The sequence below is a fragment of the Glandiceps talaboti genome, chromosome 3 (assembly GCF_964340395.1).
Source record: "Glandiceps talaboti chromosome 3, keGlaTala1.1, whole genome shotgun sequence".
Classification (NCBI taxonomy): Eukaryota; Metazoa; Hemichordata; class Enteropneusta; family Spengelidae; genus Glandiceps; species Glandiceps talaboti.
Window position 1 is genome coordinate 2392501 of NC_135551.1, and position 26770 is coordinate 2419270.

The 26770-nt window shown below is 35.4% G+C and overlaps 1 protein-coding gene across 1 annotated transcript; it reads left to right on the top strand.

The window, feature by feature from the left end:
* Positions 1–3044: 3044 nt before the first annotated feature.
* Positions 3045–25644, top strand: LOC144454036 (uncharacterized). Its single transcript, XM_078145443.1, has 12 exons — positions 3045–3145; positions 5737–5913; positions 10953–11141; positions 11416–11566; positions 12559–12859; positions 15402–15516; positions 17929–18068; positions 19297–19458; positions 23218–23370; positions 23883–24053; positions 24282–24459; positions 25350–25644. The coding sequence occupies exons 1-12, from the start codon at positions 3058–3060 to the stop codon at positions 25490–25492; spliced, it is 1968 nt and encodes a 655-aa protein (XP_078001569.1). The 5' UTR covers positions 3045–3057; the 3' UTR covers positions 25493–25644.
* The last annotated feature ends 1126 nt before the right edge of the window (positions 25645–26770 follow it).

Sequence of the window (26770 nt, forward strand, 5' to 3'; positions counted from 1 at the left end):
AATGAAGCAGTTTTGAACACATTGTCAAGTAGATCTAAGTTGTTGAGATTAAAGTACTTTAAAAAAATTTGTAATTTAGATGAATCACGATGGACTAAATGTGTCTTTAACCATCTCAATTCCATTAGTGAAGAATCTGAAAGAAATATGACAAAACTGTCCTGGAATTGGCCGAAAACTGTAAATTATGTATTGATAGACCTTAATATCGATAAAGACCAAATTTAAAATCTTTCAGAGAATTAAATCAAAGATATCATATTTAAAAAGGATGAGCTCACATGGAAAGAAAACATGACAAAAATCTAGTCTTACCCATTAAATTTAAAACAACTTTAGAACCAGAAGAGTATCTTAAATCTTTCACTAATTTTAAAGGGTCACAATTGAAATGTAAGGCAAGATCATATTCTCTCGGTCTTGCATATGAAAAGATGAAATGGGAAAATTATAATGATGATTGTACATGTCCTTGTTGTGGAAAAGCTGATGAGACACTTGAACACTTTATTTTTACATGTGAAAGCCATTCTACATAACGACAGATCTTAATGAAAGGAACAGAAAAACTATTCTCAACAATGGAGAATTGAACTTATATCAAGGGAAAGAACTACACTGTTTATTCATAGGAGATAATATGAAACACTACAGTGAATCTATAAGACTTAGTAAACAAATAGATAAACTACAAATAATAACTACATGGGTATAACACTCCTCTCTCTATTGGGGAAAGCATTCTCTTCAATAATCTATGAAAGATTGAATACATGGGTTGAAAATAATTGCCCACTTGAGGAAAATCAAGCAGGCTCTCGTAGAGGCTATAGCACCATTGATAATATGTTTATAATTGATACAATTGTCAAACGTTACTTTTCTTTGAAGAGTCGTCTATATTGTGTGTTCGTAGACTTTGAAAAAGCATTCGATCGTATCAACCATTATATGTTATATTACAAACTAATTAAGAACGGACTCCATGGCAACTTCTTCAAGGTTTTGCCATCTATGTACAGTAACATTCAGGTACGTGTTCGCACCCCTGAGGGTATAACCAGATCTTTCAAATGTATGTGTGATGTACAACAAGGGTCAATTTTATCACCCTTGTTATTTGCATTATTCATAAATGATTTAGGACAACATTTGGAACAAAAATTTGCTGGAATTTACATTGGTGTACTGAGACTGTTTTATCTTCTTTTCGCTGATGATTTGATTTTGTTTAGTTACAACGCTATTGGCTTACAAAGACTTTTGAATGATTTATCAACATTTTCTTCGAAATGGAAACTAAAGGTTAATATTAATAAAACTAAGGTAATGGTCTTTAGGAATGCTGGTGTTTTGAGAAGGTATGAAAAATGGTTTTACAATGGGGAGAGGCTATCAGTTGTATCACAATTTCGTTACCTTGGATTAACATTTTCTTTTAATGGACTTTGGAATATGGCACAAAAGACAATAGCCCAACAAGCGTGTAAAGCAATCTTTGCTCTGAAAAAGATATTGTATAAATACAAATCTGTCGAAGTGTCAATTTACATGAAGATTTTTTATTGTAAGATATTACCAATGTTGATGTATGGGAGTGAAATTTGGGGATTTTATGATACTGAGAATGTAGAAAGTGTGCATCGTAAATTTTGTAAATACATACTAGGCCTATCAAAAACCACACCAAACCCAGTCATTTATGGTGAACTTGGCAGAACACCGCTTTTTTGTCAAAGATTCGTCCGTAAATTTTGAAAATGGAAGAAAACCGTTTTGTTTATCAGTGTTATAAATCATCAATTCAAAGAGGCCGAGAACAATCATACATGCTGGGCGTTATCGGTAAAGAAACTACTTTTCTCGTATGGATTTGGTTTTGCTTGGCTAAATCAAGGTGTTGAAGACGAAGGTGGTTTTATTGAGGCCTTAAAGCAGAGATCTCGCGATATTTATATCCAGTCATGGAGTTCTGGCTTGTTGAATTATTCTAAACTGGATAAATATCGTGATTTCAAGATCAATTTTAAGTGTGAGTTTTATCTTTCAAATATCGAAGACAGTACCATGAGATTTGCTTTGTGTAGATTTAGAGCTTCAGGACACCAACTCAGAATAGAATCCGATCGTAAATTAGGTATACCTAGACAACACAGAATTTGCCTCCTGTGTAAGAGTGGGGAAGTTGAGGATGAATATCATTTTTGCTTAGTTTGCCCACTTTATAAAGATTTGCGTGAAATGTACCTACCCACATACTTTTATACGAACTGTACATATAAAAAAATTGTTTTCCTTATGCAGTTAGAGAACTCAAATGTTAAGCAACTAGCTAAATATATTTCCTATGCAAGTAAATGTAGAGAAAGGCATCTGTTATAGTGATTCATTTTAACCCACCCTCTGTGTCATTGTATGATTTCATTTCATTGAATGATTTGTACCATAGGCCGGTGGCCAAAGTACGAAATAAATTATTATTATTATTATTATTATTATAAACTTATCAAACAATACCTTATTGAAGCAATCGAAAACAGAAAAGTTTTTGTAAAACTAATATGAGATATGTAATAGTTTAGTGGTTAGATTTTCTGACAACTAACATTTGAAGCATATGTTTTTATTTTCGTTTTATCAATCTTCTTACCTCACTCTGGTTTATTGTTCCTGTGTATGTTTTTACTCGTCTTTTTTTAGTAGTGTATGTATTTCATTTTTTTGTTTGTGCTGCTCCTAACAATCTTAGTGAGCCCCTGATACAAAAGGAATGCAACAAATAAATAAAATAGTGTGGCGACCTCCTTCTCTTCATTCTAAATTTTCGTGTGTCTAAACTCTGTTCGAAAGGCAAACGACACTCAGGCTAGTGAAAATATCAGGTCTTCGAATATAACCGAATACTGATACAAAAAAGCGTAGTGGTCTGAGGTACTGTCCATCCTTTTAATACATGACCAGATATGTAAATGATGACTGTATGTACTAGTAGTTTGATGACGTCCAACGGGGTGCATGAAGAGCGCCACCAATTTACCCAGGATGCAATTTAGCGAAATGGCGAATATTGTGGAAGTGATCGACACCGTCGATATGACGAAAAAGAAATCACTGAAGAAAGTCAAACGGAAAAAGAGCGATGAAAGTAAGTAGACGATAATAGCAAATGTTACCAAATACGTCCATAGCCGCCCAGGTAACTGGCGTTACGTATGGCGATTGAGTTTATTACCGAACCGTTGAAAACAACCAACCCACGTGTGTTTCGTTACATGTGGTGAAATTTAAAGCATGTGTACATGTGTCTTGGTGGAGGTAGAAACACAGTCCTACGTGTCTCCATGGGTGTACATACGATAACATTGTCATGGTAAAAGAGAGCGACGTGTGAAATACTTATTATTTTATATTCATTAATACATCAACAAGGTATGAATCCCTGTCAAGAACAAACAGTTCGTTCCATATAATGGTATCAGTAACACACAAATTACCCTTCCGGAAGTTCTGAATTCTAAAAATAATATCATAACAGGCAAAGCCCATAAGCTCGCGCAGGGTAGATTCATTTGTGACCGGCTGTCTGGGCCAGGGTTGATACACTTGATTTGGGTCATTTTCCAGGGGTATTGACCATCAAAATTTATTTTATTGAATGACAACTAATTCTCTGACATGGACGAGAAGTAAAGCAAGTCAACACTCTATGCAGTTGTTGGTTTCAAAAACCATCATAGCCATTATATTAATATTGTACATTTTCAATCAGCAAACTTATCATAGACCCTCCACCAACGTACATTGGTCTTTGGACAATTCAACTCGATGATTTAGGAATGTTACTGTATCAACAAACATAGGAAAGTAGATATTCTTTTTAAATCATGTAAGAAAAAACAATTATCGACAATATAAATATCAAAACCACACTTCCACAACCCGGAAATTAAACTGCGCTATGTCATCAGTGGTCCGTATCGCGTACCGCTGTGCATCAAACTTCCAAATAGTGTAACAATTTCTCCTTGAGGTACAGTGATGCCTTGATGCTCGTTACAATGTTACGATAATCGTGCCAACAGGCCTACTGTTACAGTATTGCAATGCATGGTGATGTTATGTCGCCTATGATATACGATGATACGGTAGCGCGTGGAGAATGCACGTAGTATATGGAAGGCGCATGCGTAGTCAGTGCGCGCCGCAATGCATCATTGGGAGAACCACCAAATTTGTTCGCATAGTATATACGACGCGCATGCGTACTAGTCATTGAGCCGCTTCGCGAGCTATTATTTTCCACCTCTAAAGTGTTAATTTTAGATTACTACCTTAAACCAGTTGGCAGTCATTTTATCTGTAAATGTAATTTTTCTGTTGACATACTTAATGTTAGGCTTCCCCTTTTAGTGTGAGATGTTATCATTTATATTTAAACTGTTGCCATTCAAAAACAACAACAAGTCCAGTAGGACAGATATGATTACTTCGTTATTAACTTCATACCTGGATGATTGAGAACATTCATAGACATCATTTATATGGTTCATTTGGGTACGATGAAAGTACTTCATTGCCATTTGAAATTATTTGGAACAACAAACATTCTCATTCAAGGTAAAAGTAGTTTTCTCAAAGACTTCTGATTTAGGAATTGTATATATTTTCAGATAACTTCACCAGAGATGGTGAAATTAAGCCAGGATTGCAATTTTTTTCATAATTCATTGATAAATCATATTGAAGTGTTACGTTGTTAGGGGGTGACATCCTCGAAGCCTTCTAACTGGAAAAAAATACAAGGCAGTCTGTGTAAGACTGGAAAACACATTTATGGTTTACAATAGTTATTTTGTTCCACCAAAGAATGTTCTTTTTTGTACCATTGCTGCCAAGAACATTGACACCTTCAAAACACTACTACAAAAAATAAACATGGAAGAACTGATAAACAGAGCTCACTACAAGTTGTAAACATTCAACAGGACGTCAATTCCACACTGACCTTAGCTGCAATAATTGTAGTGTTTGCTGTGATTTTGAGAGCTTTTTCATCTGTTTTTGTTCCTCTTATTGTTCTGATGTTTACCCCGAATCAAACTCTACAATTCGTGTACCGCTGAGATAACAGAAGGTGGAGAAGAATTGGATGAGAGTTGATTGCTTGTGGGAAAGTTTACCTCGATAACTTGATTTACCTGAACTATCATTTTCAGACTTTGTTCAAGCTGATGATGAGGTAAATTTATGGGAAACACCATCTGATGATGACATTGTAAAAGCGGTACTGCATGATCAAGAACTGGACATCAACTTACTGCCCTTAGCAAAAACCCTGGTAGATTTTACCTACTTACTGCCCTTAGCAATAACACTCGTAGAGAGTTGCAGGTAAAATGATTTGGGAACCCAGGTAGATTTTACCTACTTACTGCCCTTAGCATAAACCCCGGTAGATTTTACCTACTTACTGCCCTTAGCAAAAACCCAGGTAGATTTTACCTACTTACCGCCCTTAGCAAAAACCCCGGTAGATTTTACATTTTACCTACTTACCGCCCTTAGCAAAAACCCCGGTAGATTTTACATTTTACCTACTTACCGCCCTTAGCAAAAACCCTGGACATACATGCATTTCTAATCTTGTAATCATAGAAACCATTGATTAGAAATAAATCCACATTTTCAGTTTAAACACATTCATTTAAACTTGATGTCATCATGTCCTCTATTTAGGTAATACTTCTACAGAGTACAGTTCAGCAGAAAGTCTAGAGAAACAACGGAAATTGAAAAAGAAAAAGATGAAAGTACAAAAACTGAAAGAAGCTGAAACCCAAGTATCACAGAAGAAAGAGAAGAAGAAGAAAATGAAAATAAAGAGGAAGAGAGAAGAGCAGGAAGAAAGTGAAGGTTTGTAGTTGTAAATACAGAAATACAACCAGTGACAGGCAAGCATTAATAAAAGTAACAAGTGAATACACTTGGTACAGGATGGTGTAAATACAGAAATACAACCAGTGACAGGCAAGCATTAACAAAGTAACAAGTGAATACACTTGGTACAGGATGGTGTAAATACAGAAATACAACCAGTGACAGGCAAGCATTAATAAAAGTAACAAGTGAATACACTTGGTACAGGATGGTGTAAATACAGAAATACAACCAGTGACAGGCAAGCATTAATAAAAGTAACAAGTGAATACACTTGGTACAGGATGGTGTAAATACAGAAATACAACCAGTGACAGGCAAGCATTAACAAAGTAACAAGTGAATACACTTGGTACAGCATGGTGGAAATACAGAGATACAACCAGTGACAGGCAAACATTAACAAAAGTAACAAATGAATACACTTGGTACAGCATGGTGGAAATACAGAGATTTGTATCACATTTCATCCTTTGATAAGTGTTATATTGATATTTCAAAGTTTAGAAAACAAAAACCAGATTTGATGGCATACCAAAAATACTTGCAAAATATTCAGAGTGTAGAGTTTCATATTGCGGTTAGAAAAAGTCAATGAAATGCACATATCAAGAAATGAGGGCGCTTTTTGAAATTGATAATTGAAAAAAAAAGTTTCCGAATACAAAATGTAAAAATATTTCCATCCATGAAGAGTTGTATCTTTGTAATAAGCCTAATGAGAATGTTATTAAATACAAAAAAAGAAGAAACAGGAACAGTTTTATGGCCTCTGTGTGTACATGAAATGCCAGAGGGAACTTGAAATTCTTTGTGAATATGTGCTATCTCATAAAGAGGCCATCAAATTGTTCTTAGCCAAGTATGACATCTATTACTTGTTGCTATACTTCCATCATACTGTTCCCAGTGTCAATTCATTCTTGTTGCTATACTTCCATCATACTGTTCCCAGTGTCAATTCATTCTTGTTGCTATACTTCCATCATACTGTGCCCAGTGTCAATTCATTTGTGTACTTTCCTAAGTTTGTAATAAGTTCCACTTGTTAATAGTTGTCTGTCACTGGTTGTATTAAAACATCATGTTCAGGTTGGTTTGTTACTTTATTTCCTTGGTTCATGTGAATTATTTTGATATGCTAACATAGTTACCATAGTTACATACTTTCAGGCTCTACCAAGAGAGGCACTTCAGTCATTCCTTTGTACTTCACAGTGCACTCACAATTTCGTGTGCAGGCATTGGACAGGAACAAAAGGTGTTCATTTGAGTCCATTTGGAAGGCACTCTTACTTTAGTTAAACTACCTGTCAACTAGCTCTTGCATGTGTTAATGATATTCCTGGTCTATGTTGACAAACTGTGAACTAGCTCTTGTGTTAATGATATTCCTGGTAGACCAGGTCTATGTTGACAAACTGTCAACTAGGTCTTGTGTTAATGATATTCCTGGTCTATGTTGACAAACTGTCCAACTTTGGATGAACGTTTTCAATTATTCAATGATCTCCTGTTTTCTGTCATAGACAATTGCATGCCCAAGGTAAACACCTGCAAACATAATTTCCCCCCATCATTCGACAGTGACCTCATTTGCCTTTTGAAAGAAAAAGAGTCCCTTTAAAGATCATTCAAAATGGGTAGGGTTAGTCACAGTGAATTCCATTGAGCTTTACCAGTTATGAAATTTGCTTATGGTTCTGAAAGTGTTACTGCAAATTGTGAGTGTGTCATACTTATGTATTTGGCCCTAGCAACCATGACCTCATCCTTAGCAACAACCAAATGGCAGTATATTTTGATTAAATAACATCATCATCGGATAGGCAAGTGAGTAAACATTCAAAACATGTATGCAAATATCCCTAGCAACCATGACCACACCAATAGCAACAGCCAAATTGTGGTGTATTTCACAAAGATAACGAGATTCTTTTATACGTGAACATTCTTAAAGTGTATGTAAATATACCTAGCAACAAAACCATGCCCATAGCAACAGCCAAATGATCACATATATTGCAAAAATAACATGGAATAAACAAATGAATAAACATTCAAAAAATATATGCAAGTGTGCCTAGCAACAAGACCACACCCATAGCAGCAGTCAAATGATCATATATAATGCAAAGATAAAGATAACAACGGATTAATGAACAAATGAATAAAACATTCAAAAAAATGTATGCAAATATACCTAGCAACAAGACTACGCCCATAGCAACAGCCAAGTGATTGCATATATTGCAAAGATAACAACAGGGCTGGATAGGCAACTGTATAATCATTCAGCAAATGAACATACACCTATACCTAGCATGGATCAGCATATGGATAAACATTTTAAAAAACTGTACAGTTGTGCTACAACGCCATTGGTGCTATTTTATATTTGCCTTGCAATGTGTTTTTATGTGCATTTTGTTAGTTTTATTTGTTTGACGTGTTTTTGTGTTTTGTATTCTTGTCTTTTTTTCTTTTTGTTGAGTTTTTCATTTTTTAGGGGTTTGTCAGTGGGACTTATTCCCGTGGCCTTCCATTAAATAAAAAAAAGAACTAGACAGGGTTTTAGATCTCTTTTTGGTTATGGGGGTCACAGCTGGAAATCTGGGGGTCATTCATAAAACCAAGCAATTAATGTCTGTAAGATGGGGAAATAGTACAATGGAGCAATTGAAATAAGGGGCGTCATCGAAATCAAAAGCATCGTAATTACGCGTCGCTACGAGTAAAGACTAGTAACTACTAGTAGCTACGATGTACTACGAGAAACGGGAGATAATGAGGTGTTCAGGTTCATGAATAACTGACAATAGATAATAAGTTTACATTTCTTTGTTTCCCTTAACGATGTCGTCTTTACGCGTAGATACACGTAATTTTTTATCGCCAACACACAATAGATAGTGATTCTCACCTTCCATGTTTCCAATGATGACATCGTCTTCTATCGTAGTTGATCGTAGTTTGTCATAATTTTCGATCGTCAAAGAAAACCACGTACTCAGCCAGTAATGTGCTGATGAAACTAGTACTGCACATGTTTTTATGAGTGCAAGTTCATGGGCGATATTCATTAAAAAAACCCAATAAGATATGCACGAAATCAAAGTTTCAATATTCAGTACAAACTAACAGTACAACTTACAAGCTCACGCTTGGCGGCCATGGTAGGGCCAAGAAATGCTGTTGAATTTCCGGGTTGCGGAAGTGCAGTTTTGACTTTTATATCATCGAATAACGGGATTTGTTTTATATATTCTAAAACAACAACTAATTTTTTATGTTTCTCAGTACAGTAACATTCCTAAATGATGGGGTTGAGTTGAGAAATCGCAATGTTCGGCAACACGTGGCGTGATGCATGATGTCGGTAGATATATAAACATAGAGACGCAAGTGATGAACATATTCAGTTATTCGTAGCCCGAAATTTCGTTATATAAATGACGTTTTTCCTCAAAATTTTGAAGAAACAAAACGTTTTTAGGTGACTTCTAAATCAATCAAATCAAACGATATATTAATGCGAGACAAGCTTTAGTTTTTAATTTGTTTTTGTGGACAATGTTCGATTTCGACTGACGAATCCTGCGACTAGAATCTAACACGATCAATGCACCGTTCAGCAGCCAGACGAAAATGGTCGACATGTTTGTTGACCAGCCGAGAAGTGCATAAGAAACTTGTGAGGCAGTCCGAATAAATAGATGTAAAATCCGACGTTTCGAATAAAAATTCTTCTTCAAGGTATTTTTAGGCAAGACATATTAGGTAAACATCTGAATATATCTGAAACACTTAGTTGACTTACTAGCCGACTGTACGAATGCCATAGAACTTAGAAGGCATCGAATGAATAACATTGAAAAAAGTAAGCGTGAAACTGATTTGCGCACAGGAAAGAAAATCTTTTTGTTTCGTTATTTTTTTCACGATGAAGACTACGCGTAAATGGTCGTAGTTTGGGCTCATGAATAACGGACAATAGGTGTTTACTTTTTATTGTCTACAACCTAAAGGACATGAATATGCGTTGAGACTTATGAATATTCACCGTAGTACATCGTAACTACTAGTAGTTACTAGTCTTTACTCGTAGCGGCGCGTAATTACGATGCTTTTGATTTCGATGACGCCCCTAAGCCAGAACAGAATTAAATTGATTTGAATGAAATTGAGAAGGCAAATGAAAATACAAATAATTAAGTTTAATCCCAGTCTTTATTCATCCATGATGAGATAGGAACTTTGTTATACCATACATTTACATTTTTATCGTTCGAGAGATTTTGAAAGTACCTGTTCAATGCATTCCTTGAACTCCCTGACAATCTGGGGCTGTTTGTAATAGTCAATGTTTAAACCATTCAAACTTTGAACATGCATGAAATTGGTATTTATACATCATGATCGCAAGGGAGATCTTGTTTAGCCATTATATTATAACATAAACATGTTAACAGTTCGCAGTTGAGTTGAGTATGACTATGATATTACATTGTCACTCATCTCTTGAGATTTCCTCTTGTTTGTTACCTGATGGTCTGTAGTAAAGTCCAACTTTATGGACAACAAACAAACACTGTTTATGTGACTTCTAGTCATGTAAGTTTAGACGGTTTTTACTTTGGTTAATAATATAACATACTTTTACATAAAACCATGGCTAAACTAATCAAGTGTAGTGTTTACAACGATTCATGTAGCCGTGACGTGTCACTTTTTACCAACCATCCAACTCATGTGTTGCTCATGTAATGACAGGGATTTCCTCAGATTTGTTGATACGTACCAACAATTATATCATCAAATCTTTCATATATTATATCTAAATGCCAGGATTGAGTTTATCAAGTAACGAATGAGTGTTTCAGTAAGTAGAATACAATATGTAACACTTCGTAGGCAACAAAAATTGTGTCCAAAAAATGTCTAAACTCAGCCTGTGCCCCTTTTATATATTGTTTTATAACGTTGCTTTCATTTCCATGTTTTAAATTTTACAGTATCTTCAAAAGTTAGTAAAATTTCAGAAGATGATGAAGTTGATAATAGTGAAGAAGATGCATATGATTGTAATTCTGAGAACCAAGAGATAAGTGATACAGGAATGAAAGATGGCATAGAAGAAGATGGAGACAAGACAATCAGTGAAGACTTAACCAATCAAAGTGATACAACACAAACAAACAAAGGTTCGTGCAATAGCTTTTCAGCAAAATACATTCTGAAAATATGCATTATAATAAGTGGACATTGGTGTATTCGTTAGTTGAAATTTAAAATCGCAAACCGAGTACATTTCTGTTTATTGGTTTGGATGACTTGTTACATTGAATTGTACAACTTCCATTTGAAAATGACCAAATATTTGAATGTAAAATAATTCAATATTTGAATGGGGATCTAACTATGTGATTTAACCTTATTTTAATCATTTGTTTATCATCCATTTTGTTTTTTTCATAGGTAATGGTGTATGTACCATATTGACAGACACTAAATTTTCATCACTAGAAGGTCAAGTTTGTGAGATGACATTGAAGGGAATTGAAGAAATGGGCTTTTCTCACATGACAGAGATTCAAGCAAAGTCTATACCACCACTGTTAGATGGAAGGTATGTGAACTTGTAGATCACATAATATATTCACTGTTAGATGGAAGGTATGTGAACTTGTAGATCACATGGTATATTCACTGTTAGATGGAAGGTATGTCAACTTGTAGATCACATGATATATTCACTGTTAGATGGAAGGTATGTCAACTTGTAGATCACATGATATATTCACTGTTAGATGGAAGGTATGTCAACTTGTAGATGACATGATATATTCACTGTTAGATGGAAGGTATGTCAACTTGTAGATCACATGATATATTCACTGTTAGATGGAAGGTATGTCAACTTGTAGATCACATGATATATTCACTGTTAGATGGAAGGTATGTCAACTTGTAGATGACATGATATATTCACTGTTAGATGGAAGGTATGTCAACTTGTAGATCACATGATATATTCACTGTTAGATGGAAGGTATGTGAACTTGTAGATCACATGATATATTCACTGTTAGATGGAAGGTATGTCAACTTGTAGATCACATGATATATTCACTGTTAGATGGAAGGTATGTCAACTTGTAGATCACATGATATATTCACTGTTAGATGGAAGGTATGTCAACTTGTAGATGACATGATATATTCACTGTTAGATGGAAGGTATGTCAACTTGTAGATGACATGATATATTCACTGTTAGATGGAAGGTATGTCAACTTGTAGATCACATGATATATTCACTGTTAGATGGAAGGTATGTCAACTTGTAGATGACATAATATATTCACTGTTAGATGGAAGGTATGTCAACTTGTAGATCACATGATATATTCACTGTTAGATGGAAGGTATGTCAACTTGTAGATCACATGATATATTCACTGTTAGATGGAAGGTATGTCAACTTGTAGATGACATAAAAGTGAGTGCTTGGTGCTTGGTGCATTCAAAGTTTGAAATCGATGGAAATGAGGACTGTTGATAATTCATATCAGCGTTTGTCCTCTCACAATAATGTTTCATTACTTCTCACTTTTACAGAGATCTTTTAGCAGCAGCTAAGACAGGGAGCGGTAAAACATTAGCATTTCTTATACCTGCCATAGAACTCATGGTTAAACTACGATTTATGCCACGTAATGGAACGGGTGTGATTATATTGTCTCCTACACGTGAACTTTCCATGCAAACATATGGCGTCTTGCGAGAAGTTCTCAAGAATCATCATCACACATTTGGACTTGTTATGGGAGGAGCTAACCGACAGGAAGAAGCGAAGAAACTTGGGAAAGGGATTAATATCCTAGTTGCTACACCAGGAAGACTATTAGATCACTTACAGGTGAGATATGACCTTTGACCTGATAATGCCGCAATAGCAGCTACATTTTTGTAGGTGTTTCATGAGTAATAATAGCGTGTATGTTACATCTCTATGGTGGCCTAAGGCTGACAATCATGAAAATTGTTAATATTTTCTGGGAAAACTTTTGAAGGTATGTCAACTTGTAGATGACATAATATATTCACTGTTAGATGAAAGGCTAACAATGTGTCTTTTTGGTCAAAAATCTGTAATTCAAAAACTACTGTTCAGATTGGTCTGAAATTTGGTGGGAATGTTCTTAGGGGTGTTTAGATTTATAAATTTGGTGGGAATGATCTTAGGGGTGTTTAGATTTAAAATTGTTCATGACATGATCTCATCAGTGATATGCAAATTAGGGATAAAATGTGTCTCTTTAGTCAAAATATATAATTCCAAAAATTATGAACAGATTTGACATATTTAATGGAATGTCTATGGAGGTGTGTACATGAAGATGTATTCACAACATGATCATCCCATCAGCAATATGCAAATTAGGTCTACAGATCTTAATTTTGGTTAAAAACTTAGGCCAGAAAAAACAAAAAAGCTGTTCAACAGGCAACCTAAACCTAACCCATCACATTGGGTAGATAGGTTGATTTTTAGTCCGGGGACTTATGGATTGGGCTCCGTCCGTCCGTCCAGAGCCGTTTCTTGGAGATGCCTGGACTGATTTACTGATACGATCAAATATGGCCGCCTAGCAGCCATTTTGTTTGCGAATTTTCCATGTCCAAAGCCATAACTCAGACATGCTTGAATAGATCTCTTTCAAAGTTGGTATTAGGACAGTGTTCTATGATATCCATTTTCATCTTGATACAATCCAATATGGCTGCCTGGCAGCCATTTTGTTGGCACAGTTTTCATGTCCAAAAGCCATAACTCGGACATGCTTGAACAGGTTCTCTTCCCCCCCCCCCTCCCCCATACCCAACCCATCCTTTATTGTTTAATGGTTTATTCCATCACGTCATCTTGACGAGTAGGCATGTCCCATGTCCAACAAGGAGACACAACATATCTAAGTCTGTTTGATTTAGGTTCACAAGTGTTGTTGTGTGATCAGAGTAGTGATATCAAGAAAATGACAACATAAACTGCCAGTTCCTTAAAACCCAATCATAGTGGGTACTATGTCATTCTCAACGACTTGTTTAAATTTGTTTTTACAATGTTTGACAAGGATGTACTTTAAGTCAGCCACCTTCCATCTTGTTTTAGGAGAAAGACAATTATCACTATGATTGCTACTGATTGGAAATAGATACCTCCAAAGACAAAAACCTTTTTTGAAAATAAGACAGTGTAGGAGGTCATTTAGAGGCATAAAATATCAAATCATAGACATAATTTAAAGTTTTACAATGCTTAAATACGGTATTTATAAAATACCAGAATTGAGACAATTATACTATGCATTACATATTATCTGGAAGTGTATTTTGTTGTGGCAAAGCTGAAACAATATGAAGCTGAATAAAGATTAAAACATTTCAAGACTTTTATCAGACTTTTGATGGCCCAATGACTGCTCACTCCCTTCCCATGGTCGTAAACTTCCTTTTAGTGCATGTTGGATATGCAACAGCTTAATTTAATCTCAGTTCACTCTTGTATGCACCATCAGAGCCAAGTAAACCACTGCATAAGATATTTTATAATTTGGGATTGACTCAAATGTATAGTGTTACATATATCATTCAGAAAATATATAGAAATCCCCTTTATTACTCCGTCTGCAAGCAGGACGAGCATGGTGTATTTCAGTGACGAACATTGTTCAATCCAGCGTTCTCGTATGTGTATTTCAGTGATGAACATCCAACCAGATGCATGCATTTCTTGTGCCTATTATTTTAAACTCAATGTATACCTTACTGTTTACATTGGATTTATGTTGGACCTTTCTGGAGGAAGACGAGCGAAAATTCAAAAAATCAAAATGTTCACATAGCAGAATAGTGTAGTAGCAGTAGTCCTTCACGTCTTCACGTAGGCTAGGCTGACATGAGTAGTGAGTCCCACATAAACTGCTCTATGGTCAATAAAAACAGCAGTCATGTACACTGACTGCTCTGTCCATACACAGTGACAAAACTTTTGATGTCTTCTGGTTTATAGTAAATTGTTGTATGAACTCCTCAAATGCTAAGCTCTTATGACCAGGATTCAGTGTGTCTTGAACACCTCAATTCTGGTCATAAGAGCTTAGCATTTGGGGGTTTTCTGCAACAATTTACTGTTAAACAGAAGACATCAAAGGTTATGTCAGCACGAGTCGATAGACCTATGTTTTCCAACCTTGTCGCCTAAGACTGAAGCATCTTTGGATGTGTCCTGTTTTACAGTAAAATCCTCACTTATGACAAGGATTGTATGTGCCTCAAACACCAAAATAATAGCTTTTATGACAAAGAGTGTATTTTGTGTTGATAACAACACCTATCCCCACCTGATGAAGTTAATTTTTGACCAAGTCTACCTTCTATTTTGTGTTTGTTGTGTGTAGAATACACCTCAGTTTATGTACAAGAATCTACAATGTCTGGTTATTGATGAAGCTGATAGAATTCTAGAGGTCGGATTTGAAGAAGAAATGAAGCAAATCATGAAATTATTACCAAGTAAGTGTGTGTTTTAATGTGGAACATTACCAAGTAAGTGTGTGTTTTAATGTGGAACATTACCAAGTAAGTGTGTGTTTTAATGTGGAACATTACCAAGTAAGTGTGTGTTTTAATGTGGAACATTACCAAGTAAGTGTGTGTTTTAATGTGGAACATAACCAAGTAAGTGTGTGTTTTAATGTGGAACATAACCAAGTAAGTGTGTGTTTTAATGTGGAACATTACCAAGTAAGTGTGTGTTTTAATGTGGAACATAACCAAGTAAGTGTGTGTTTTAGTGTGGAACATTACCAAGTAAGTGTGTGTTTTAATGTGGAACATAACCAAGTAAGTGTGTGTTTTAATGTTGAACATTACCAAGTAAGTATTTGTTTAGTGTGGAACATTACCAAGGAAGTGTGTGTTTTAATGTGGAACATTACAAAGTAAGTATTTTTTTAGTGTGGAACATTACCAAGTAAGTGTGTGTTTTAATGTGGAACATAACCAAGTAAGTGTGTGTTTTAGTGTGGAACATAACCAAGTAAGTGTGTGTTTTAATGTGGAACATTACCAAGTAAGTGTGTGTTTTAATGTGGAACATAACCAAGTAAGTGTGTGTTTTAGTGTGGAACATTACCAAGTAAGTGTTTTTTTAGTGTGGAACATTACCAAGTAAGTGTGTGTTTTAATGTGGAACATTACCAAGTAAGTGTGAGTTTTAGTGTGGAACATTACCAAGTAAGTATTTTTTTAGTGTGGAACATTACCAAGTAAGTGTGTGTTTTAGTGTGGAACATTACCAAGTAAGTATTTTTTTAGTGTGGAACATTACCAAGTAAGTATTTGTTTAATGTTGAACATTACCAAGTAAGTATTTGTTTAGTGTGGAACATTACCAAGGAAGTGTGTGTTTTAATGTGGAACATTACAAAGTAAGTATTTTTTTAGTGTGGAACATTACCAAGTAAGTGTGTGTTTTAATGTGGAACATTACCAAGTAAGTGTGTGTTTTAGTGTGGAACATTACCAAGTAAGTATTTTTTTAGTGTGGAACATTACCAAGTAAGTATTTGTTTAATGTTGAACATTACCAAGTAAGTATTTGTTTAGTGTGGAACATTACCAAGGAAGTGTGTGTTTTAATGTGGAACATTACCAAGGAAGTGTGTGTTTTAATGTGGAACATTACCAAGTAAGTGTGTGTTTTAGTGTGGAACATTACCAAGTAAGTATTTTTTTAGTGTGGAACATTACCAAGTAAGTATTTGTTTAATGTTGAACATTACCAAGTAAGTATTTGTTTAGTGTGGAACATTACCAAGGAAGTGTGTGTTTTAATGTGGAACATTACAAAGTAAGTATTTTTTAGTGTGGAACATTACCAAGTAAGTGTGTGTTTTAATGTGGAACATTACCAAGTAAGTGTGTGTTTTAGTGTGGAACATTACCAAGTAAGTATTTTTTTAGTGTGGAACATTACCAAGTAAGTATTTGTTTAATGTTGAACATTACCAAGTAAGTATTTGTTTAGTGTGGAACATTACCAAGGAAGTGTGTGTTTTAATGTGGAACATTACCAAGGAAGTGTGTGTTTTAATGTGGAACATTACCAAGTAAGTGTGTGTTTTAGTGTGGAACATTACCAAGTAAGTATTTTTTTAGTGTGGAACATTACCAAGTAAGTATTTGTTTAATGTTGAACATTACCAAGTAAGTATTTGTTTAGTGTGGAACATTACCAAGGAAGTGTGTGTTTTAATGTGGAACATTACCAAGTAAGTATTTGTTTAGTGTGGAACATTACCAAGTAAGTATTTGTTTAGTGTGGAACATTACCAAGTAAGTATTTGTTTAGTGTGGAACATTACCAAGTAAGTATTTGTTTAGTGTGGAACATTACCAAGGAAGTGTGTGTTTTAATGTGGAACATTACCAAGTAAGTGTGTGTTTTAGTGTGGAACATTACTAAGTAAGTGTGTGTTTTAATGTGTTACATTACCAAGTAAGTGTGTTTTAATGTGGAACATTACTACGTAAGTGTGTGTTTTAATGTGGAACATTACTAAGTAAGTGTGTGTTTTAATGTGGAACATTACTAAGTAAGTGTGTGTTTTAATGTGGAACATTACTAAGTAAGTGTGTGTTTTAATGTGGAACATTACTAAGTAAGTGTGTGTTTTAATGTGGAACATTACTAAGTAAGTGTGTGTTTTAATGTGGAACATTACTAAGTAAGTGTGTGTTTTAATGTGGAACATTACCAAGGAAGTGTATATTTAATGTGGAACATTACCAAATATTTGTTGAATGTGGAACAATCATAGAGTCAGTGTCAGGTACTAGGTGTTTGTCTCTTGGTAGCTTTTGTGATTGGATTTGTGTCAATTCTTTGATACGGGATATTTTGGATTGTTTGTATATTTACAGAGAAAAGACAAACCATGTTGTTCTCAGCAACACAAACCAGAAAGACAGAAGACTTAGCGAGGATTTCATTAAAGAAACAACCAATCTATGTTGGTGTTGATGACGACAAAGCTGTAGCAACTGTGGAAGGTTTAGAACAGGTGAGAATATGAAGTTATAAATGTGGTAGGTAGATCTAGGACAGTTGGGAAGGAGAGGTTGCAATGTGGTAGGTAGATCTAGGACAGTTGGGAAGAAGGAGAGATTGCAATGTGGTAGGTAGATCTAGGACAGTTGGGAAGGAGAGATTGCAATGTGGTAGGTAGATCTAGGACAGTTGGGAAGGAGAGGTTGCAATGTGGTAGGTAGATCTAGGACAGTTGGGAAGAAGGAGAGATTGCAATGTGGTAGGTAGATCTAGGACAGTTGGGAAGGAGAGGTTGCAATGTGGTAGGTAGATCTTGGACAGTTGGGAAGGAGAGATTGCAATGTGGTAGGTAGATCTAGGACAGTTGGGAAGGAGAGGTTGCAATGTGGTAGGTAGATCTAGGACAGTTGGGAAGAAGGAGAGATTGCAATGTGGTAGGTAGATCTAGGACAGTTGGGAAGGAGAGGTTGCAATGTGGTAGGTAGATCTAGGACAGTTGGGAAGGAGAGATTACAATGCATCAGATATCAACACACTGTATATGTGTGTGCAGAGTAGTAGTATCCACTCCGATATCAACACACTGTATAAATGTGTGTGCAGAGTAGTAATGTATTGACAGAGTAGAAATGTATTGTGGTGAGAGAGTAGTAATGTATTGACAGAGTAGAAATGTATTGTATTGACAGAGTAGAAATGTATTGTATTGACAGAGTAGAAATGTATTGTAGTGAGAGAGTAGTAATGTATTGTATTGACAGAGTAGTAATGTATTTTAGTGACAGTAGTAATGTAACGTAGTGAGAGAGTAGTAATGTATTGTAGTGACAGAGTAGTAATGTATTGTAGTGACAGTAGTAATGTATTGTAGTGAGAGAGTAGTAATGTATTGTAGTGAGAGAGTAGAAATGTATTGTAGTGACAGTAGTAATGTATTGTAGTGACAGAGTAGTAATGTATTGTAGTGACAGAGTAGTAATGTATTGTAGTGAGAGAGTAGAAATGTATTGTAGTGACAGTAGAAATGTATTGTATTGACAGAGTAGTAATGTATTGTATTGACAGAGTAGTAATGTATTGTATTGACAGTAGTAATGTATTGTATTGACAGAGTAGTAATGTATTGCATTGACAGAGTAGTAATGTATAGCATTGAGAGAGAGAGAGAGTAGTAATGTATTGTATTGACAGAGTAGTAATGTATTGTATTGATGGAGTGATTCATTTGTTTGGCATTACAGGGCTATGTTGTATGTCCATCAGACAAACGATTCTTGTTGTTATTTACATTTCTCAAGAAGAATAGACATAAGAAAGTGATGGTTTTCTTTTCATCCTGTATGTCAGTGAAATATCACTGTGAACTGTTAAACTATATAGACCTAGATGTCATGGCAATACATGTAAGTATAACTGTTAGCTCTTAGTTCAAGTTCTCAGTATCTGTAACCTTTGTTATTTTTTATAAATTTGTCTGTCTGTCCTTCCATTTGTGCATGCTATGCTTGCATTCACCCTTGTATCTCTGGCATGCACCAACTGATTTCAACCAAACCTGGCATAAAGGTAACATACATGTACTATGTGAGACTCTGTTTTATGACTGAATCAAATATGGCTGAATGGCAACCATATTTGTTAGCTCCACTGTCAGTGACAGCTGAGCGGAACTTTAAGGGGAGGTTGTTGATCCCACAGTTTGTGGGGGGTGCTTGGGAAACGTGGACGCCAGTTCAATCTAATCCCTGAATAATTGGCGAACTATTAACAGGTCAATATCTCTCTCAGTAAATACTGATTATCTTCCAAAGAAAAACAACAAATATTTGACATCAACACCTTAACTGTGACTGTTAAACATCGTAGGACTTCGTGACTACACTTGCAAGCCAGCTCTAAAGATAATCGCCATAGTTTATGACATGCTAAAAGACCAGATACTGGAGTACATTATGTACTGTATATGACTTTACTTTACGTACATGAGGTGTGGAACTCATATTGATCTGAATCGAAATGCGTTGACACACTTCCTGTAAACAAAAAAAAAAATACAGATTTGGATGCATGATGCAATTTATTGTTCTTGACAGGCAAACTGTTAAAATGTTTTTCCATCTTTTGTGCCATTCCAATCTAATTCTCATATTGTAAATGTATGCTATTGAGCTACGTGTTGAGAACTATTTACTGTGGTCTGTTCTGATCTGCATAGCCCTATAATATGCATTCCGATAGTTCTATGATGTGTCGTATTGCAGTGTAAATATCCAGTGTTAGTTCTGATCATGATTATTGACAACATGTACGATTATTGAAAAATGTGTTTGAGTGCCATTTAGGTTTTTCCAGAGTTTAATTTTACTTTCTGTAAGTCTTTTTGATGTTTCTGAGCATAACACTGTTACAAGAAATGTGAGAATTTGTATTGAGCAGTTTGAATCAGATGTATAGAATGACAACCATATTTGTGTTAAAAAAGCACATTTTGCATGTTATCTTCAAAAATCAATACATTCAGACACCATTCAAGTGCCTACCCTCACGTTACACGGCACGTCAGATTACCCAAAATGCAGTATGATTTGTATGCGAGGAGATCGAAGCACGGCGCCGGCACATACGTTGTTGTTGGTTCTACACATGCATTACATTGTATATGTCACTTTTGAAGAAAATATCTGACGGCTTTCGCGTGGTCCCTGCTGTCCCAAAGTAATCATTAAAAAGAAATAAAATTTACTCAGTCATGAATTTATTTGTCTCTTTCTTTTTGCTCAAAAGCCAGGGTTTAGTACACATAATTTACCGAGCTGTGGTGCATGCTCGTAATAGCGTAGCGTACGTGGGTCTAAGTTTATCTGCTCTCTGCATAGCGTCCGGGCATACATCGTTTACTTATCATGGTTTGCGACCCTGCCGTATCATAATCATAATTTAGACTATTAAAAGTACAAACATCTATTCACAGTTATAATTTTATTGGCTGAATTTTATTTCTCCGGGTTAATTGCTCGAAAGTTAGAGCGTAATAACAGAGGTGTTTACACTACTGTACAAAACACATGGCCTGTGTGATGATGGCGTCTGGGGATGGCGTATGCACTGTGCACACGGTCACTTTTTTGTAGAAAATACAGGGATTTACAACCCAGCCATCCCACAATTGCAATCAATATACTAGTAGTACAAGTACATACATTTACTTACAGTTATACATTTTATTTGTCTCATTTCTCACTCGAAGGCCAGAATATTACCGGTATATTAGTACATGATACAATTCACCGAGTGACAGCATTACAAGCATATGGTGTACACGTAACTTGACTAATGTTAATGTGTGCCTAGCATGATACGCATTACACCGTCCATGTGCACCACCACGGCACTGATTGTCCATAGAAAATACACGTTAAGATTTACGACCCTGCTGCATACTGTCTCATATTTACAATTAATAAAACTACACAAACATTTATTCACGATTATGAATTTATTTTCTCTTGAAAGCCTTGGTTTGTAACATCACGTAATTCACCGATTTTTGGGGATAAATGCTTTGTATAGAACATACCTGCAGAAGATTTACGAACCTGCTGTCCCATAGTTGTCATACATGGTGACATAACATTTTCGAAAATTCTATATGACTGCAAGGACTACGTTCAAATCCTATCTCCGTCAAGGAATTCACTACGTGCCTAAACACCCAGTATATCTTTCGATTCGTATTCACACGTACTACAATTCTTCGTAGAGACAGACAACTTTAAAATGTGACAAAAATCCCCAAATTGTGTGATGGTGGAGACTGTTGTGTGAAGGTTTGGAGACTGTGTTGTGTGATGGTTTGGAGACTTGTGTGATGTGGAGACTGTTGTGTGAAGGATTGGAGACTGTGTTGTGTGAAGGTTTGGAGACTGTTGTGTGAAGGTTTTGAGACTTTGTTGTGTGATGGTTTGGAGACTGTGTTGTGTGAAGGTTTGGAAACTGTTGTGTGAAGGTTTGGAGACTTGTGTGAAAGTTTGGAGACTTGTGTGATGGTGGAGACTGTTGTGTGATGGTTTGGAGACTGTGTTGTGTGAAGGTTTGGAGACTTGTGTGAAGGTTTGGAAACTGTGTTGTGTGAAGGTTTTGAGACTTTGTTGTGTGATGGTTTGGAGACTGTGTTGTGTGAAGGTTTGGAGACTGTGGTGTTAAGATTTGGACTTTAATTGAAAAATATAGCAAATCATTATTGGAAATGGCTTAATTTAATTCTTCTAATAGCTGAATTACCTTTCTACTGTGAGATCATATCTATAGATAATGCAGAACCAGATAAAACAGACATGCATTATTTTTGGTGCAGTGCTTATATTACTTTTTACTCAATGGCAGCCATATTTGTGGTGAACAATCATAATTTACCACATAACTCAAAAATGTTAATACATAGAGACTATATTCAAGTGTCTACCCCCATATTACCAGGTTTACACTTTCTTTTGAGACATTGACCTTTGACCTTGACTCTGATCTTTGGGTTGAATTATTGAAATGCAGCAGTTTCCTGCATTATCACAGACACTTTGTAGTATTTATTTGTTGCCACCAATTTCTTTTAAATCATGTCTCCATTCAGTTACTTGGAAGTAAATTACTTGACAGGGGGTGTCTGCTTATGAAGACTCATTGTAAATTACTTGACAGGGGGTGTCTGCTATGAAGACTCATTGTAAATTACTTGACAGGGGGTGTCTGCTTATGAAGACTCATTGTAAATTACTTGACAGGGGGTGTCTGCTATGAAGACTCATTGTAAATTACTTGACAGGGGGTGTCTGCTTATGAAGACTCATTGTAAATTACTTGACAGGGGGTGTCTGCTTATGAAGACTCATTGTAAATTACTTGACAGGGGGTGTCTGCTTATGAAGACTCATTGTAAATTACTTGACAGGGGGTGTCTGCTATGAAGACTCATTGTAAATTACTTGACAGGGGGTGTCTGCTTATGAAGACTCATTGTAAATTACTTGACAGGGGGTGTCTGCTATGAAGACTCATTGTAAATTACTTGACAGGGGGTGTCTGCTTATGAAGACTCGTTGTATGGTATCTCTTGGTTGTGATGTTGCAAATCAGGACTAACTGTTATGATTTCATTGTCTGATTAGGGTCGTCAAAAACAAACCAAGAGAACACAGACATTCTTCCAATTCTGCAATGCCAAGACTGGTATCTTACTATGTACAGATGTTGCTGCTAGAGGCTTGGATATCCCTGCAGTTGATTGGATAGTACAGTATGATCCACCAGATGATCCAAAGGTGAGTATCAACCATTCTGATTGGATAGTACATTATGATCTGTGCGGGTATTTAAGTGATGCACGCTGACCAGAAACAATTCTTTTTTTTTGGCCTTTAAAACTCTTTCTATGGTGAGTGCTATGCTACAACATTCTATAAAGCTTCACATTACATGTTGTCGTTGGCCAGAAGATTTTTACAGCAATTGGCAAATAGCAATCAATGAGAAAAAATAACTTATTGCATATGTTCTGTTGTATTCCAACAATTGTCTGTAGGAACGAGAATCTCAAAACTTTGCCCTTACGGAAGGCATTCAGTTTAAATCTGGTCAGGTGTTTTTTTGACTTTTTATGAAAAAATAATATTTTTAACGTCTTAAATACTACTTGTCAGATTGCTTTGATATCTTTGATATTCATAGAGTTGGTATGTTCATTGACTGACATTTGATTTCTGTCATTGACTAGGAATACATTCATAGAGATGGTATGTTCATTGACTGACATTTGATTTCTGTCATTGACTAGGAATACATTCATAGAGTTGGTCGTACAGCTAGAGGTATTGGTGGAAGTGGACATGCATTACTTATACTCAGACCTGAAGAGTTGGCATTTCTTAGATATCTCAAACATGCCAAGGTCCCTCTAAATGAATTTGAATTTTCCTGGACCAAAGTGGCAAATATCCAGTCTCAGGTACGTACAGGTTATAGTGTGACTGAGTAGTGCTCTGTGTGTGTGTGTGTGTGTGTGTGTGTGTGTGTGTGTGTGTGTGCCTGTGTGTAAACAACTTGTGTATAGTTAAAAACCTGTCAAATCCTTTGCCTTGGCGTTTGCTGGGGACATATTGTTGCTGTAATCATTATGAAGCAAAGAGTAAACCTGTGTGTTTTGTATAACTCTTGTATCATTTCTTGTTTACAGTTAGAGAAGCTGATAGAGAAGAATTATTTTCTTCATAAGTCATCCCAAGAAGCCTACAAGTCATACGTCAGAGCTTACGACTCGCACAGTATGAAACATGTATTTGATGTCAATACATTAGATTTGGTTAAAGTTGGACATTCATTTGGTTTTAAAGTACCACCAAGTATTGATCTACGTATCCTTTCATATCTTAATTATGTTATTGGGGTTATTTTCATATGTTAATTACATTATTGGGGTTATTTTCATATCTTGATTACATTATTGGGGTTATTTTCATATGTTAATTACATTATTGGGGTTATTTTCATATGTTAATTACATTATTGGGGTTATTTTCATATGTTAATTACATTATTGGAGCAATGTTTTAGGGGAAGGGGATTCTTTCAGTATTATTACTTTCTGTAAGGGAAGGCTATAGCATGATGTGTGTGTGTGTGTGTGTGTGTGTCTGTCTGTCTGTCTGTCTGTCTGTCTGTCTGCCTGTCTGTCTGTCTGCTGTCTGTCTCTGTTTTCTCAAAAGACTTTCCAATTCAATCAAAATTTAGTACATGCATTTTGGGTAATGGCTAGAACTGATTAGGTTTAGGTAAGAAACCATGAATATTAATGAGGTATTAGATAAATAATGATTCTCAGTAATTAGATAATGTCTTAAGAATGCTAGCTGTATAATTTCATATACTTATTTACACTGATGATAACAAAGTTTTTTAAGTTCAATGAGTCTTTTGCATAATGTAATGAAATTTATAAATCTAGTGATATACCATGTATGGTCGCCCAGAATTTCACAATCTGATAATGGGTGAAGGAACTAATCAAAAGACCATATAGAAGGCACTCACTTTACATCTGGTTGAGTTTAAATGTTTTAGTACATGTGTGTCACTGTGTGTGTGTGTCTGTCTCTCTGTCTGTCACTGTGTCTGTCTGTGTCACTCTGTGTCTGTGTGTCTGTATGTATGTGTCTGTGTGTGTGTGTGTGTGATTGTAACTGAATGAATAACACAGTGCCTTCACTCTTAGTACAGTTCAAATACCTTAATCATTTATCTCCAGAGGTATATTCTAGTAAGAATAAGGCAGTCCGTAGACGTGGGGCACCCCCACCAGGTGTAACGATGCATCACAGGAAAGCAGCCTTCAAATCGAAAATTTACCGCCCAGTGGAGAAGAAAAGCAATCGACAATTCACACGTTGATTCAATTTTAAAAACATTTCAATATATGTTTTATGGACCAGAGCTAATATCACTTTTAACACCAAAACACAACGAATCATAATTTCTTAGGAGGAAAGTGATCCTGTATATTCTTAAACTATGAATACATTGCCATGAATAAATGAATGAATGGAATAAAATAACATATTAGAAACAATTAGTATTTGTATTCTTGTTTGAGTAGCCATGATATTCCAGTGTAGTATGGGCATGAACAAAGAGAATTTGTTGGATGTTTATTACTTCCAATACATCCAGGGGAAAAGTTCACAAATGAAATCTTCTTTTTCTCCTCCTCCTATTTATTCTTGTTCCTCCTCCTCCTCCTTTATAGGATATCCAAACTGATCACCTTGGAGTTTGGACATCCTATAAATCTAATTAGATCAATACAGGTTTGGATATCCTATAAATCTAATTAGATCAATTCAGGTTTGGATATCCTATCAATCTAATTAGATCAATTCGGGTTTGGATATCCTATCAATCTAAATAGATCAATTCAGGTTTGGACATCCTATCAATCTAATTAGATCAATTCAGGTTTGGACATCCTATCAATCTAATTAGATCAATTCAGGTTTGGACATCCTATCAATCTAATTAGATCAATTCAGGTTTGGACATCCTATCAATCTAATTAGATCAATTCAGGTTTGGATATCCTATCAATCTAATTAGATCAATTCAGGTTTGGACATCCTATCAATCTAATTAGATCAATTCAGGTTTGGACATCCTATCAATCTAATTAGATCAATTCAGGTTTGGACATATTATCAATCTAATTAGATCAATTCAGGTTTGGACATCCTATCAATCTAATTAGATCAATTCAGGTTTGGACATCCTATCAATCTAATTAGATCAATTATTAAAACCACACACTGTAATATCATTACACATACAACCATTTATTAAAACCACACACTGTAATATCATTACACATACAACCATTTATTAAAACCACACACTGTAATATCATTACACATACCATTTATTAGAACCACACACTGTAATATCATTACACACACATACCATTTATTAAAACCACACACTGTAATATCATTACACACACAACCATTTATTAAAACCACACACTGTAATATCATTACACATACAACCATTTATTATAACCACACACTGTAATATCATTACACATACCATTTATTAAAACCACACACTGTAATATCATTACACATACCATTTATTAAACCACACACTGTAATATCATTACACATACAACCCTTTATTAAA